Source organism: Pleurodeles waltl, chromosome 6, assembly GCF_031143425.1.
Source record: "Pleurodeles waltl isolate 20211129_DDA chromosome 6, aPleWal1.hap1.20221129, whole genome shotgun sequence".
Taxonomy (NCBI): domain Eukaryota; kingdom Metazoa; phylum Chordata; class Amphibia; order Caudata; family Salamandridae; genus Pleurodeles; species Pleurodeles waltl.
The window spans coordinates 1,122,704,031-1,122,721,580 of NC_090445.1; the positions used below are offsets into that span (position 1 = coordinate 1,122,704,031).

Consider the following 17,550-nt stretch of genomic DNA (forward strand, 5'->3'; position numbering starts at 1 on the left):
GCCTCAAGTTCTCACTTTAATCCCTTTGCACCCTGCTTTTCGGGTACGTCGGCATTGTAGCAGCAGATCATAGCCTTTATGGTGGCCCATGCTACACATTTTCAGCACACTTCAAGGTCCTTCTAGAATCTTAGGGCCCCAGGCTCCACAGGGGCCTTCCACCTGGTTACCGCTAGTAGATACTTCACTGGTGCTGTGTCTGCCTCTCAAACTCACTTAGAGTTCCGCACCTGCGTTGGTGCCAACTCGAGTTCTGACACCAAAATCTGCACTAGCCCCATGGATGTCCTGGCTGGAGGAGGCAAAGTATGGCATCCAATGAGGCCTAAACTCCACTGATTGTCTAAAGTATGTTATTGGGACAAGTATGATGCTTTGATACCCTGCATCTTTGGGGTTTTCAGGCTTCTCCCGGGATGTCCAGGCATCTCTAAGGAACATGCCACATGACAGATCCCAGCTGTTCAGCAAGAAACAGACTCCAGCGCTTTAGCGTTGTAATTAGAGTTGGCCCGCTCCTTGGTTTTTTTTTAACAAGTTTGGCAATCTTCGCAACAATTTTTCCCTTTTTTGCGATATGCCAGGGGTTTGGCATATCAGCAGCACCGTTTCCATATGCCTGCACAACAGGCCTCTCAGCCCTTTTGAGGCCGGGCCATTGCCGTAATAGACAACACCCAGGCCATAGGGAACATGCACGTCTATCTCCCACCCCTCCAACAGCAACCTCAAAACTTCTTTAGTGTGCACTTATTGGCACACAGCCACCCTGTACGGTTCCGGGACCACCACTTCCTCAAGGGTGGCTGGCAGAGCATCACATCAGACAAATAGGTCCTTCAATCTATCCAACAGGGCTAGCCCTACCATTCCATTTTGACCCTTTGCCCCTACCACCTACATCAGAGCAGCTTTTTGAGGACCACCTGTCTGTTTTACATCTTTTGACTAAAGGAACCACAGAGGGGAGTACCCCCCTCGGAACTGAGACTGGATGTTTTGCATATCCTCTTTTGCCTTAGTGCCCATTCCCCTTCTTTTACCAAACAAACCAGACAGTTTGTTTTACTTAGAGTCTGCTCCACATTTCACTTACAAGTTATTCTCTGCCTTAACATCTCCTGATATGGTATCCCTGCCCTTCATTAGATACGGTTGTTGGCGCTCATTTGCTGCCCCCCCCCAATCCCCTCTGCCACTTTATCTCATTGTATGGGCAGCAAGGATTTGTGTGTGTGTGGCCCTTCCAAAGCTTCACTCCCCAATGAAGCTCATTTTTCTTATAATAACTATTTATTTTATGCTATGTTTTCAGCTAAACATAACTTGTTAAAGTGATATATCCTAAAAAGAAAAAAATCATGTAAAAAGAGATGCCACATGGCAGTTTCCCAAAGCCTTAGATAGGACTTGTTTGACTTCTTTAAATAGATTTTCCTGAACAAATATTCTTTCCCTCTAGTGGGAAGATGGGATAGGGCACACATTTGTATTTACATTTCATACCAATGAGCCACAGTGTATTCCCTACCTTCACCAACAACCTTATTGCGTACATTGATTCCACCTACTGAGAAAAATCTTCAACTCTTCTATAATTAAAACAAGCATTTGCAATGCAGTAGGTCTCACATTTGCTTGAGTTAAAGTTATTGGCATTGTACATTCATAATTGGACTTTTCTTGCCACATAAATTGGTCAAACCTGCCTCATAAGTTTTTTTTTTTCCCCCTACCCGCCCCCCCATTATACTTTCAGTGGCCCTGCATATAACTAAAGCACTTACATTCTTACAGCACTTACCTTCTTCCTCTATCTGTAGCACAAAATGAAAATGTACCATTTAGTGTCCCAATTTAAATCTGACATGCCAATACCATTAGAATACCACTTTCACCACCCCACCATCAGAGTTGCTGGCTGGCTAACACAATTCCCCCCAAAAAGAGACAAGACAGCCACATGGGAGAAATAAACTACAAGGGTCACCCAGACATATCAAGAGTGTTCAAACAGGCATAGTGTAATAAGGATGATAAGTTGGCCTGAATCATGGTCATAATTGTAAGAAGGAGAGATTATTAAAACATGACAATTATCAGATAAACCTTTTTCAGAAAGAAACTTTTGACATTAGGATGTAATGCTCAAAGCAGCCCCTCGACGGCATCATAGCAAAAATATAATTTGTAAGAAACATGGTCATGTAACCATATTTGTTGCCCCTAAAGGGCATAACCCTATGAAAAAAACAGGAGAATGTAATGCAGCGTTACCATTTACTTAGCCCCTAGTGGGCATTTTTAGGGCTATCAGGCCTACTGCAAGGATACTACAAACAAGGCCTTTAAAACAAAACCTCCCAACTGTAAAACAAAAGTACCAGCTACGAGAAAGCTTAAAAGACGCTGAATGGTGGGAGGAGTTATTATTTTGGGGTCCCACCAACCTAGTGTGGGGTCCCAGAGATGCTGTAGCCAGAAATGAGTTTTGAAGATGGTACCATTGTCCTAGGACCACCAGAGGGTTATAAGCAAAATGTTTTGTAAAAGTAATGCACTGCAAAGCATTATGGGGCAAGTTTTATGTAGCATATATTACAGTATCTTGACTGCAATGATAAGAAACATGATCATGTAACCATACAGTCAGAAGAGAAATAAAATAGAAGGGGCACCCAAACATATCAAGAGTGTTCAGACAGTCAGTGTACTTTGTTGGCCTGAATCATGGTCATAATTGTGATAAGGAGAGATTATTAAAAAAATATACAATTATTACATAAACCTTTAGCAGAAATAAACGTTTAGCGTTAGATTCTAATTCTCAAAAAGACCCTAGGGGCACCATAACAAAAAATCATTTGTAAGAAACCTTGTCATGTAGCCATATTGTTAGCCCCTAGAGGGCAAAACCACAAGAAAAAAGAATGGGAGAAAGTAATACAGTGTGATCATACATGTAGCCCCTTGAGGGCATAAAGCATTTTCAAGGCTAGCAGGCCTATTGCAATGATATTACAAACAAGGCCCATAAAACATAACTCCTCCCACCTATAAAACAAAAGTTCGAACCATGGGAGAGCATAAGAAGATAATGAATGGTGGTAGGGGGTTGTTGTTTTGGAGCCTCCACCTAAATGGTGTGGGGACCCAGAGATGATCTAGACGGAACGAGTGCATTGCAGTAAATGTTTTGAAGGTGGTCACATTGTCCTATGACATCCACAGGCTGATTTAAGAGCAAAAATGTTTTGTAAAAGTAATGCCCTGCAAAGCATTGTGGGGCGAATTTCCTGAGTGTAGTGAATATTGTAGTATCAGCTCTCCTGGTGTGCCAGGAGAGCAGCTTTAACTTTGAGGATTTCTGTTTTACGTAAAGCATTAACCAATTTTAAGAGTTTTAAGGGGGAAGCTACAGGATATGACTCTGATTAGGTAACTGTGAACAGTGGGACCAGGACTTCAGTACCACCAATTGAGTTCACGTTATTGTGCCTGTTCGCACTGTGAGCGCCATGGCTGCCATGCAGCACGAAGGGGAGAGACAAAAGAAAAAAATTGTTCGCCCACGCTGAAGTATGTCGGCAAGCATGCAATAATCCAGAGGCAAGCCTGCAAGGCGTGACAAAAACAGCCTCAAGGCGGGACAAATGTAAAGTATTTACCAATGACATCAACTGATTTTTTTAAAGGCAAGCCAATGAATGATTGAAAGCGATGGGCATTGTTAAAATCCCACGGTACTTAATACAGATCAAAGCTCTTCCTCACTCGACGTAAAAAAGAAAGTCTGTTTTGTCGATCTTATCCACTTTTCATACCATTGCAACATTTTCGTAAGTAACCAAAACCACTTTGCTCAATAAACTTTACATTTACATTGACTGCTTTGGATTTTTATCTATAATCCCCCCAACTGCACAAAGTTTCCTGTTCCCATATTTTGACTCCTGAATATTCAGGTTTATGCTGGTCAAGCCAGCTACTGCTTGTACCTCTCTTGATAGAAGCGCCGAAAACTTTAATTGTGACTGGACCACGCTGAAAAATCTTTAGAGCTACTACTTTCAGGAATGCCTTTTCATATGTAGCTTTGCAGATTTAAAGGGAAGGCCATAGATGTATATTTTTATCTGGCGCTCCAGCACCCCCTTGCTTGCATGGGATATTTCTTAGCTTACACATAAGTACCACCGGTATGCACTGATCTGGTCAAGTCCCTTTATTTATGTAATTTGAGTGTGAAGGGATTCACTGCGGACACCACTGGTATGATGCTAGGCATTGATACGATGGTAGGGATTGACAGCTCCTCAGAACACTAGACGACAGATTTCAGAAAGTTTTGCACCTTCTTGGAAAAGAGGAAATAAAGAGACTAGCGTTGTAAATGAAAGTGAAACTCCTCTCGCATGAAATGTCTGCTGGTCACCATTTTGATCACAGGTGAAATGCCAGAGATTACTCAGGGATGGCATCCGGTAAGGATTGCCCCCTTAACCTATGCTATTTATCCAGGACATACTGCTCCATATGGGAAGAACACTCATCAGTGTGCTGAAAGCATCAATATGTACTAGTATGTCTCAAACCACATGCGGCTTGTTTAAGTAGGTGAATAGATGACCAAATGAGGTCTTGAATTTTAACGTAGGGTAATCAGAATGTTGGCCAATGGCCTTTTAGTGGATTTCACTCTTTAACTTAAGCTGACCTTCCTAGTGAAGCAAGAAATCATTGAGAAGCTCTAGTGATCCCCCCACCCCCGCTGTCCTTCCACTCACCAATACAAGGATGGGGCAGTATGATATGCCTTGTAGCATCACTTTTTTTGTTTTTTTTTGTGGCGGAATACAGCTCCCTTTTTGTTAATGTTAAAATCGTCTCCTCCATTGTCTCTACACTACAAGCATTTGCTTCGCACACATCTACAATTTGTTTGGTCCCGTACTACTTCTAGAGTTTGAGCACCCATTATGTTTCAGGTATTCTCAATAGCCAGATCTAAGTTGGTCTGTTTGGAGCGGGTCATATAACATAGTGGTGAGCCAGTACTAACATTCTTGAGACAAACGTGCTACACACTTGAATAGGATATCCTTGGGTGGGCAAAAAGATGCCTCCAGGGATTACATAGATGACTACAAGCAGCAAAAGACCCCACTATGTCTAATATGAATGCCCTCTTTATGGAGTTCCTGGTCACCATTTTCAAGGTCTAACGTTAACATGCCTCCTCCCCTCTCTAACTATAAATCAAAGTATTTTAACCAGCTTGCTACTGTAGTTGAAAAACGAACGCATACTTATGTCAAATTCATGTTAGTAGAAGAACAAAGAGGTGCCTTCTCCATAGAAGAGCCTCATCTCCAGAGCACATTCCTCGAGTCCCAAACCACCTTTCTTAAGATGTAGATGTTGTGATTAACCTACCCAGGAAGAGTGAAACGTACAGAGTCTAGAGTTGCCTCAGTAAGATACAGAAATGCGATGCTCTGCTATCGATCCAGGATACATATGGAGGAGAATTGCTTTATTTTAGAGCATCAACCATATCTGTACATGGATGCGTTAGATGTGTAGCACCAACCTAGTCACAAATGCAGCAGAGCGGTGCCTTGGACCAGTGCAGGGCTGTAAAATCTTATGTGAAGTGTTACCCCTAGATGGGGTGCTCAGCCTATATAATTATATGAGACTGATTCACACTTCACTTGGTGAAGGTTTAAGAAGAGTAATAAAGGGCCTTGCTCTGCACGACAGGCCACATTGTACCAGAGAAGACCATGGCAAGTTTTGTTGACCTCTGATGGTAAATGCTTTTGCAAAGGGCACTCATCTGTGGGTTCTGTAAGATACGCCATGCCCACCAGTTGATACTCAGAGCTTCAAGTCATGCCACCAGCGCCTGCTGTTTTTCATGGAATCCGCACTAAGCTGCAAACCGAGCAGAACCAGCCCACAAAATGGCAGGAGAGCGCAAGGGGTGCACCCTGTGTTTCTCTGATGCTGGAAATAGTGTATGTTCGGGCAGAGAGAAGGTGCTGTCTGCACAGGATGTAATTATGTGTAATCGTGGTGCCAGAGAGTTGGGGAGATCAGCCCTTTTCAAATTGCTGTCTGGGGGAGTGGATCCTAGAGCACATCAGTCAGCATTTTGCTCTTTAAAAAAAAAAAAACAGGCATTTGCAATGCAATGGGGTTTGTGTTTGCTTAAGTTAGAGTAATTTGCTTTGTAAATTTATAACTGGTCTTTTCTTGCCAAATAAATTGAAAATAAAAACTAGTACAGTTGACATAAGCAAGCCGATTCAAAGCGCCACGGCCACCATGAACATGAGCGCGAAGGAGAGGCACAAAAGGAAAAAAGTTTGCTTGCAGTAAATGTATCGGTATATGTGCAATTATCCATGTAACAGGGTTGATGGTCAAGGCGATAACAAAACTGCCCCAAGGAGGGACAAAGGTAAAGCATTTACCAATGATAACGAAGGATTTTTGAAAGGCAAGCCCATGAACGAGTGATAGTGATGGGCGTACGGTGGGTGTGGTTAAAAGCCCACAGAGATTACAACTCATCAGAGCGCTTGCACGCTCGACCTAACGAGGAGAAAGAACACTGCATCTTGGATTGCAGTGCACTGATTTTATAGAAGTTAGAGAAAAGATCATAATATCAATGCAAACCAGCATTGGGAATGCAAGTATATATATGCCTTTAAAAGAATGTTGCATGGGCATGTATGAAGCATTACAAGTAAATTGCATGGAAATAGATATGCATGTGTGTGGAATTTAATAACTGTAGGTAAAAGGGTCAAGAAATGGTTACACTGTCAATACAGACCTAATCATCTATGATAGTTAAGGCCATAAAATATCTAGTTATCCAGGCCACTTTAATAGCATTCCAATGTCGTGTGTGGGCTCCTTAAAGTTCAGGCTTAGCCAGTTGGAGAAACACAGCTGCATGAAGGGCAAGCAATTTAATTTGGAAGTGCACAACTTCTGCTCAATCAAAACCTATACTCCTGACTCCCAGCACGTGTTGGGAGCCAATGCCCCTCTCTAGCGATGCTCACATAATTGTCTGGCAACAGCTGTGCTTTCAAGCCAGACCATGAAAGGCTAACTATGTCTTCTTTAACACTGTTGTTGTTTGTTGTCCTTCATATATGTTGTCCATACCCCCTTGATTGAATGAGGCAAATGAATAGGTATGCAGTTTTGGCAGTCTCCGGCATCTTCATATTTAAAACAATAAGTAATCCAACTGAACTAACTTCCCAAAATAAAATGACATGTTTATTCTTGTTTTCTTTTCTTTTAACCAGGTGCAAAATTTGCCCTTTAACCTTTTTCACGAAGTCGGAAATGCAGATTCACTCCAAGTCTCACACAGAAGCCAAACCTCACAAGTGCCCTCATTGCTCAAAATCCTTTGCCAATGCCTCTTACCTGGCACAGCACCTGCGCATTCACTTGGGTGTAAAACCCTATCACTGCTCCTACTGCGAGAAATCCTTCCGTCAGCTCTCCCACCTGCAGCAGCACACTAGGTAATGAAAATGATCATCTGCAAGTACTTAGACTTCAAGATCCTATCCTTGGCCACCAATCTATTTTTGTCATTTAGTGTGTCTTCCTTTTTAATGCAAACAAGCATTGGCAAAGCCAGAGGTCTGACTTTAGTGTGAAAATCCATGCAAACTTTATTAGCTTTGGTTCTTAGTTCTACCAAATTAAAGCCAGATCAATTGGCTTTGCCAGCGTCTGTTTTGTTTAAGCAGGTGAGTTGTGTGCTCGCTTGTATGTATATGTAAATAAATATGTGCGTGTGTGTGTGTGTGTTTCAGACTCACACACAATTCCTGACTAAAACATTGAAAACCCTTTTTTTTTTTTTTTAGACAATGTTTTCTGTCTAGAATATATACGTGAAATACATAATCTAAAAAGCTTGCTGCATTAAATGTATTGCATTCGTTGTTCAACACTTGCATGATCAAAGTCATTTAATGTGTGATAATTAAGTCTACTTTTGAAAAACAAAATAGCCCCTCTTGAAATGCAGTGAAAACACGCAGGAGGAAGCATGATGAAATAACAAAGAGCCAGCGCCCTGAGCTGAGAAAGAAATGCTCCTCTAGGAGCAGCCAGAGCATGCTCTTTTGAATATTTGAAAGAATTGGTAATAATAGCTCTTGCAGACAACTGTGCTGTCACCCTAGACCTAAAAAGCAAAGGGCAATCCTTTAGAAACATGATCCAAGCCGAGTCTTAGCCCATTATACCCCTTTTTTATTTGTGACTGGCTTTGAAATAAAGCCCACGTGAAAGTGTTTTTTTTCTGAACTGAACGGATCACAAAGGGGAAAATTAGAAGATTGAAGTGGTTCTCTGGTTTAGATCGATACTTTTTCCAAAGCCGTGTGTCTCAAATGAGTTCTTCTGAAGATACTGTGTTGGATAAATACCTATTCATATTATCCCATTAGCTCTATTGTGTGTGACAGAAATCAGCAGATGCCACACATTGCCAATGGGAAGCATAAGATCTTGCCATAGAACCACGTCCATAAAACTATAATTATTAATTGAAATTTGAAGAAGTGAGTGTTAATTACATTCCATTAACCCTCAATTCAAGATACCTGTGTTCGCTGATTTCATGTAATGTTCCATCAATAGGTCACAGAATCCCTTTGTTAATTTGCTAGGCCAAACCATTTATGGATCTCTTAAATTAGTAGAGTTCTGGATCAGAGTTAGGACTGTGAACCTTAGCGTTTCTAGTAGATACTATTTCCTCCTAGCTGGATCTGTGTTACCTCCATTTGATTTTCCAGCATGCAAGCACCGCTTTTGTTGTGTGCTACTTGTCTGGCAGAGCTCCATACAATTATTACGAGCAAGAAGTCCAGTGCAGAGATGAAACAGGTCTGTGTATCTCTGCTCAGAATTCTCGTAGGGTGATGACAGTTCAGACCCACCAAGATGCACGGCAGGAAGCAAACACTGCGTGTTGTTGTTTTTAAAGGAGACATCCTCTTTTTCACGTTTTCCATTGTATCTCATATTACCACTAGCACATTGCCTCCCAACTTTATGCCTTCTGTGGACCCCCACTTTACCATTACTGGAACCCGGGGACCCTCACTGAATCATTATTGGAATCCGGGAACCACCCAGTGAGTTATTACTGAAAACTGGGACCCTGATCTGTTAATATTATTTAATTTTCTTAGCAGTCGCGGACCCCCTGAAAAGGATTTGCGGACCCCAGGTTGGATACCACTACACTAGCATTTTTACATGTTGGATTTGAGTCCAGTTCCATCTGTCTCGAGTTTCTGCTTTGGGCTGTGCATCGCACTGTCTAAAGCTTATCTCTTCCTCTTTTAATTTGGTATGCCAATATTTTTCCAAGCGGAACATGGCGAGCCTGAAATGTCACTTTTAACTTGGGACCTCTAAAGACATTTCCCTTTGCACATTGTTATTGATATACCACAGTTTAAGCCCTGCTTGTGGCTTGATGCACACTTTTCTGGTGCTAATAACCATTTTCTTTGTGTCTTCTTTTTTTTTTAATTGTCTGTTTAATATTTTGTAATTAGAAAGTTGTCTGTGTTCTAGAAATGTGAAAATAATGCCATCACTTTTCACTTTGTCTAGTTCGTTGTCTTATTAGTTGTTGGCATTCCACATTCACGATTTAACGTGTTTTTTTTCTTTGATTTTGCGTAGAATCCACACCGGCGATAGACCTTACAAGTGTCCACAACCCGCCTGCGAAAAAGCTTTCACTCAGCTCTCCAACCTCCAGGTTAGTCATTGACTGTGTGCCTGCCTCAGCTTGCTGGTCACTATGCTCAGTGACACTCCTCCTTTGGCTGTTGCACATACTGCTGTATCTGTTATTGCTTGTCGTGTTGTTGTAGGTGCTCTGACGCCATTGGCTATTGCACTAAATGAATCAAGAGACAATTGAAAATATTCTTTGCGGGCCATTTACATAAATATTGTTGAAATGGTGAATTGAAAATGTAAAAAATTGCGCATATCAAACCTGTATCTCAACAGTGCAAGAAGTTTTCAAAGCCACTGGCATAAAGTATTTTTATTCTCCCTTACTCTAGCAGAGAAAGTTTTTTTCATTCCACTTGGTAGAATCTGGCATCACAAAAGCAAGGGATGAAAAACGACTACCTTCCTATTTCACTCCTATATGTAGTGTACATTGAGAAATTCAAAGAACGGGGAGCTTTTGGAATAAAGGGGTGGCCAGTGTCATTCCTTATCCCCACTGCATTGAGGGGCTTTGCCAAGGATGCTTTTGGAGTTCACAGATTTGATTGAAAGTAAATTAGTTATTAATAGGAAACTGCATGCGTTTCCTCAATGCCCTGTCTAAAACTTAAGGGTGCTGTTACATTGTAATCCCTATTTAATCTTCATATTTCATTTTCAAGCATGCAAAAGAAAAGGCTTTAGTTGATCTTATCTGTTCCATTTCTCTTGTTTCAAGTGATTAGGATTGGAGTGTTACCTTATACCTGTGTAATGTTGTATAGAGACTGGGATGAACTAGGACTCATTGTTATGTGTTGTCATTATATATTTTCAATTCTTGTAATTTATGGGTTAATATTTTGAAAAGCTGTTCAAAACCAACTAAAAGTCGAAGATGCCCTGTTTTCATGTGTCATTTTAGATAGACTTGGATTCTCAGCTCAATTTAAAGGAAAAGGACATTTAAAAAGAGGCATTCAGATCTTGCATGATCATTGGCTTTTAAAGGCAGTAAGGGAGTGGTGTGGCCAAAATGGCAGAGTAAGATGTCCCGATCACTCCTCCACCGCCTGGACAGTTATTTGCTGCCGTTTGTGGAGTCCCAGAGAACACAACTGCCCTGCTACCTACCTCCGCTGGTGCTGTGATGGTCGGGCTTTCTGTGAGGAGTTCACCCAGCCCCGGAGGCCACTGATAGCAAAGCAGCAGCCCGTACAGCCAACACGGACTGGGCAAGATGGCAGTTGTCCGATCCTGAAGACTGCCACACGCTCCCTGGCGCCCCAGGTGGTGTTGAATGCCCGATACACAAGGGGCAAGAGAGCATCCCCTAGAAGCTGCCAGAGGCCCACAATACAGCGAGAGGCCTCCCAACCACAAGTGTTGATTATTTTGAGTCAGCCCCAGGAGGATGAAAATGGCAGCCACTGGCAGCTAGACCAAAGGACCCCCTGACACATTTTTCTACGGGAACAGCGATAGGCTACCTAAGGAGAGGTTCAAATTGGGGTCGGGAAACGAAGCAACAGGGCTAGGCGACCTTCCAAAAGCCCAGTGCAGCATTCACTGTCCCTAAAGCCCACAGCTTGAACTGTCTTTGTAGAAAGCCTGTCCACTGCGCCTGAGATCTGGTGGGGATCAGGCCTTCCCCCTGACTGTACAAGCGTTTTAGCCTTTGAGTGGTGGTTTCTTGCGGCCTACAGCTCTGCCCACGAGGTGCAACATCCCTCTCCTGACAGATGAGTAACTAGCAATCACTTCAGCAATCTAAAGGCCCACCCCACACTTCCATGGCAGACATGGCTTGATGCCCAGGCCGCAGTGAGTATGGGGTTCTGGTTGGCGGTATGGTGCCCCGGGGCTGCATTCGTTTGAATCTAATCCAGCGAGCCCCAAAAAGTGCCTCATAACCCACCTGCTCCCAGGCCCTCCACTGCGTGAACACTTTTGTGCTGGTCGACCTGCCAGTGAAGGGGTCGCATCACCATTGCTTGTCCCCTCTGCATTATCCACTGGTTGGTGTGCCTGGCGGTGAGTGTGGCTTGCAAGGGAGTGATCTAAGCACTGTTCTGTCAAGATGATTCATGAGATATATGGGTCACACACCTCTGTTCACCATAGCAGCATCCAAGGGCAAACAAGAATACTCCATTATAGACATGCTTACCGGCTCCACCCAAATGCCTCAAAAGATCCAGTAACAGGCCCGCAGCGACCCCACCAGGGGGAATCCGATGGAGATCTTGATCAAGATCCAGCACCAGTGACCCAGGCCTTTCTGGCATCACTGTTTGACTCTCTTGAAGCAGCTATCCACAACCTCTCTAAAGAACTGCTAGAAGTTAAACAAGACTTTTGTGGGCAATCGGGTCGCCTCCCTAGAGGACAATGAACCTTTCAAGGGGTGAAGAGATCAAAATGCTGCAGCAAGAGGTCATTTTTGTGCTCGAACAACAAGACGGGCTCACGCAAAAGACGTGGAGAATCGATCTCACCGCAACAATGTCCTTCTAGGGGGTGTACTGGTAGGTCCTGAGGGCACTGATATACAGAGCTGCGACCAAGCCATGTTCCACTATGTGCTGGGTTGGGAAGAGGACACTGCATTGAAGGCTTGTCAGAGTGCACCGGCCTGCGGTTGGTCGACCAAACTACCAACATCCTGGCCTGCATGCTTGATTTTCACACCAAAGATGATGTCATAAAAAGCCCGAGCTGCTCATCCTGTTGTTTTCCGTGATCACCAAATAGGAATTTCCAAGACATCTCAGTGCTCACCCTCCATCGTCACTGAGATTTCAAGCTGATCACTGATTTCCTCTGTTCCAGGGAGGTGATCTACAGATGGGGCCTCCCTTTCTGACTGGTCTTCTGTTGGGAAGCCCGCCACCTTTTGAACCTTCCTGGAGACTTACCTACCCGATCAACATGTGTCCTCTTAGGGCTCCCCCCTTCTTACTTCGGTGTGGCAGAAAGCTGGCAAATTCAAGAAGCACTTGCACCCTGGCCCGAAAGAATGCACTCAAGAAGGCCAAGCAGTACTGGAAAGCCTGGCATGAGGCACTGGCAAGACCACCACATGACCACTACCATCTCCCACTCGCTGAAAGCTCGCTATCTGCAGTATCCCTGGGACTCCACCTCTTTGCCAGGTCTGAGGCAGCGGAAAGCTAGCCAAACTCCAGAAATCAGTGATGACCGAACTCTACTTCTTCGCATGGAACATGCTCAACTAAAGTTTTCCATTTATGATGGACTTGTTCATTTTTTTGGTTTTGTTGTTATTGTTGGGGGTTTGTTATTCCTTAATCCTTCACACCTCGTTGCATGATCATGTCTCCACATCAACTCCAGGGCCCTGCCACAAACCCCCATCACCCCCACCAACACCCACCCCCATTGGCTTGGCTCCTTTGGCATAGCAGAAGCTTCCCTGGGCTGAGGGGATTTGGCAATTATCTTAGCCCGGCCTTCTAGAGATTACATTTACCAGCTTCAGTGTCCGAGGCCTTAATAACCAACCTAAGTGATCCGGGGTACGGTCTCTCCTACAACAGTGTGGCAGCGACATCTGCCTCCCTCAGGAGATCCACCTTGTAAGGAAATGCCTCCTTGGCATGGTTACCCCCTGACGTTTTGCCTTTGCTGATGCTAAGTTTTGATTTGAAAGTGTGCTGAGGCCTGCTAACAAGGCCCCAGCACCAGTGTTCTTTCCCTAACCTGTACTTTTGTTTTCACAATTGGCACACCCTGGCATCCAGGTAAGTCCCTTGTAACTGGTACCCCGGGTACCAAGGGCCCTGATACCAGGGAAGGTCTCTAAGGGCTGCAGCATGTCTTAAGCCACCCTGGGGACCCCTCACTCAGCACAGACACACTGCTTGCCAGCTTGTGTGTGCTAGTGGGGATAAAGCGACTAAGTCGACATGGCACTCCCTTCTGGGTGCCATGCCAACCTCACACTGCCTATAGAGTATAGATAAGTCACCCCTCTAGCAGGCCTTACAGCCCTAAGGCAGGGTGCACTATACCATAGGTGAGGGCATAAGTGCATGAGCACTATGCCCCTACAGTGTCTAAGCAAAACCTTAGACATTATAAGTGCAGGGTAGCCATAAGAGTATATGGTCTGGGAGTCTGTCATGCACGAAATCCACAGCACCATAATGGCTACACTGAAAACTGTGAAGTTTGGTATCAAACTTCTCAGCACAATAAATGCACACTGATGCCAGTGTACATTTTATTGTAACATACACCCCAGAGGGCACCTTAGAGGTGCCCCCTGAAACCTTAACCGACTATCCGTGTAGGCTGACTAGTTTTAGCAGCCTGCCACACACCAGACATGTTGCTGGCCACATGGGGAGAGTGCCTTTGTCACTCTGTGGCTAGTAACAAAGCCTGTACAGGGTGGAGGTGCTTCACACCTCCCCCTGCAGGAACTGTAACACCTGGCGGTGAGCCTCAAAGGCTCACCCCCTATGTTACAGCACCACAGGGCACTCCAGCTAGTGGAGTTGCCCGCCCCCTCCGGCCATAGCCCCACTTTTGGCGGCAAGGCCGGAGGAGATAATGAGAAAAACAAGGAGTCGTCACTGGCCAGTCAGGACAGCCCCTAAGGTGTCCTGAGCTGAGGTGACTCTAACTTTTGGAAATCCTCCATCTTGCAGATGGAGGATTCCCCCAATAGGATTAGGGATGTGCCCCCCTCCCCTCAGGGAGGAGGCACAAAGAGGGTGTAGCCACCCTCAGGGCTAGTAGCCATTGGCTACTAACCCCCCAGACCTAAACACACTCCTAAATTCAGTATTTAGGGGCTCCCCAGAACCTAGGAACTCAGATTTCTGCAACCTAAGAAGAAGAGGACTGCTAAGCTGAAAAACCCTGCAGAGAAGACGGAGACACCAACTGCTTTGGCCCCAGCTCTACCGGCCTGTCTCCCCACTTCTAATGACACTGCTCCAGCGACTCTCTCCACAGGGACCAGCGACCTCTGAAGCCTCAGAGGACTGCCCTGCAACTAGAAGGACCAAGAACTCCCGAGGACAGCAGCTCTGTTCACCAAAGACTGCAACTTTGCAACAAAGAAGCAACTCTGAAACAACTCGTGTTTCCCGCCAGAAGCGTGAGATTTGGCACTCTGCACCCGACGCCCCAGGCTCGACTTGTGGAGAACAAACACTTCAGGGAGGACTCCCCGGCAACTGCAAGACTGTGAGTAGTCAGAGTTGCCCCCCCCTGAGCCCCCACAGCGACGGCTGCAGAGGGAATCCCGAGGCTCCCCCGTACCGTGACTGCCTACTTCTAAGAACCCGATGCCTGGTAGGAACACTGCACCCGCAGCCCCCAGGACCTGAAGGATCCGACCTCCAGTGCAGGCGTGACCCCCAGGTGGCCCTCTCCCTTGCCCAGGTGGTGGCTACCCCGAGGAGCCCCCCCCCCCCCCTTGCCTGCCTGCATCGCTGAAGAGACCCCCTGGTCTCCCATTGCTTTCTATTACAAACCCAACGCTTGTTTGCACACTGCGCACGGCCGCCCCCGTGCCGCTGAGGGCTTACTTTCTGTGTGGGCTTGTGTTCCCCCCCCCCCCCCGGTGCCCTACAAAACCCCCCTGGTCTGCCCTCCGAAGACGCAGGTACTTACCTGCTGGCAGACTGGAACCAGGGCACCCACTTCTCCATTGAAGCCTATGCATTTTGGGCACCACTTTGACCTCTGCACCTGACCGGCTCTGAGCTGCTGGTGTGGTAACTTTGGGGTTGCTCTGAACCCCCAACGGTGGGCTACCTTGGACCCAAACTTGAACCCCGTAGGTGGTTTACTTACCTGCAAAAACTAACAAACTCTTACTCCCCCTAGGAACTGTTGAAAATTGCACTGTGTCTAGTTTTAAAATAGCTATATGTCATTTATGTGAAAACTGTATGTGCTGTTTTGCTAATTCAAAGTTCCTAAAGTACCTACCTGAAATACCTTTCATTTGAAGTATTACATGTAAATCTTGAACCTGTGGTTCTTAAAATAAACTAAGAAAATATATTTTTCTATACAAAAACCTATTGGCCTGGAATTGTCTCAGAGTGTGTTCCTCATTTATTGCTTGTGTGTGTACAACAAATGCTTAACACTACTCCTTTGATAAGCCTACTGCTCGACCACATAACCCCAAAATAGAGCATTAGAATTATCTCTTTTTGCCACTATCTTACCTCTAAGGGGAACCCTTGGACTCTGTGCATACTATTCCTTATTTTGAAATAGTGCATACAGAGCCAACTTCCTACACACCTTCTCCCTAAGAATGTGCATAGGATGAAATCCCACTGGCCCCAACGCCACTATTTGTCCTGTGAGCCTGCGAAAAAGGGTGGGGTGCTGATCCTTCTCTCTGGGCTTTCAGAGGGGAGGCCAAAACTAAAGTAGCAGAGATCAAAGGGTGTTTGCTTGCCTAGCGACTACGGGTGGGTCACTTCACATCACGCTTGCCTCTCTGTATGCACCCAGTGATCATCAGGAGGAATTAATTGTGGGAGCCCTTACCTCAGCGGAGATCAAAGGATGTTTGCTTGCCTACCGACTACAGGTGGGTCACCTCACATCACGCTTGCCTCTCTGTATGCACCCAGTGACCATCAGGAGGAATTAATTGTGGGAGCCCTTACCTCAGTGCTACAATCACCTTACGCTGCCATTCTAGAGGGGTGCGACTTGAACTTAGTTATGGACTCAGATTTTGACTGTTCTGACCAACACATTGTCCAATTCGGTGCCTTCTCGACTCCAGGGCTTCACTAGTTGGGCAACTCTGGCTTAGGGGACCTGTGGCGACTCTCCCACCCCACCACACTAGACTACAAATTATTCTGCAGACCATAAAACTTAGGCCTGCATAAACTACTACCTCACCTCCCCCACGATACAAGCGCTTGTCCAAGAAGTGTCCAGTGCACCCGTGTCGCTGTTGGATCACAACCCCCTTTCAATGGTTATTCGAGTTACCAGGAGTTCCGGTCACCCCTCATAGGTTTCAGGAGAACCTCCTCCAGTCCGAGTCTACAGTTGTCATGCACCATGAAGTGATTGCTGACTTTCTCCGGAACAATGACATGGGGAATATATCGCTGGCCTCCCTTTGGGAGGCCCAGAAGCTGATGGTCCGAGTGTAACTGACTGCAATCTCGGTGGCACACAACTGCTGTAGGAAGGAGTAACAACAGGGTCTTGAGCTAGAAACTATCCACAAACGCACAGGAAAAGGCATTCTTACAACTTAAATGCTTAGGCCTCTACAGGACGGAATATGCTCTAGCCCGCCTAAAGAATACATTTTATCTCTGGAGTTACTTGGCTGAATGCTGGCCCACCTTTTAAGGGCTAAATCACTCAGGGATACTGTTAAAATAATCTGTGACACTCGGGGATCTGAGATTCGCTGAGACACTTAGTTTGCAGGCATCGCCAGAGGTTTCTACAAAGCCTTCTACACAGCCGCTGACTGTCATGTATATGAAATACCCTCCTACCTAGAGGCGACCGGTAGCTCCCTTACGCTTAATGATGCTCAGAACTTAGAGAAACCCATCCAGATAGAAAAAGTAATCTCGGTTATTGCCCGCTTGAAACTGCTGAAAGCCCCTGGGCCTGATGGCTACCTTCTTCAGTTCTGTAAAACGTTTTGCCACGCCATGCCCCCTATGCTTACCTGGCATTTTAATTCCTTTGCCGACACAGGGACCCTCACCGACACTA

At 45.3% G+C, this 17,550-nt stretch overlaps 1 protein-coding gene across 5 annotated transcripts in view; it reads left to right on the top strand.

The window, feature by feature from the left end:
• Nucleotides 1-17,550, top strand: part of ZNF362 (zinc finger protein 362) — a 135,703-nt gene that overhangs the window by 102,581 nt on the left and 15,572 nt on the right. For all 5 annotated transcript variants that reach the window (XM_069240299.1, XM_069240294.1, XM_069240295.1 and 2 more), the window contains 2 exons: nt 7,338-7,562; nt 9,754-9,832. In XM_069240299.1, the coding sequence (XP_069096400.1) occupies nt 7,338-7,562; nt 9,754-9,832 (304 nt within the window). The remainder of the gene's footprint in view (nt 1-7,337; nt 7,563-9,753; nt 9,833-17,550) is intronic.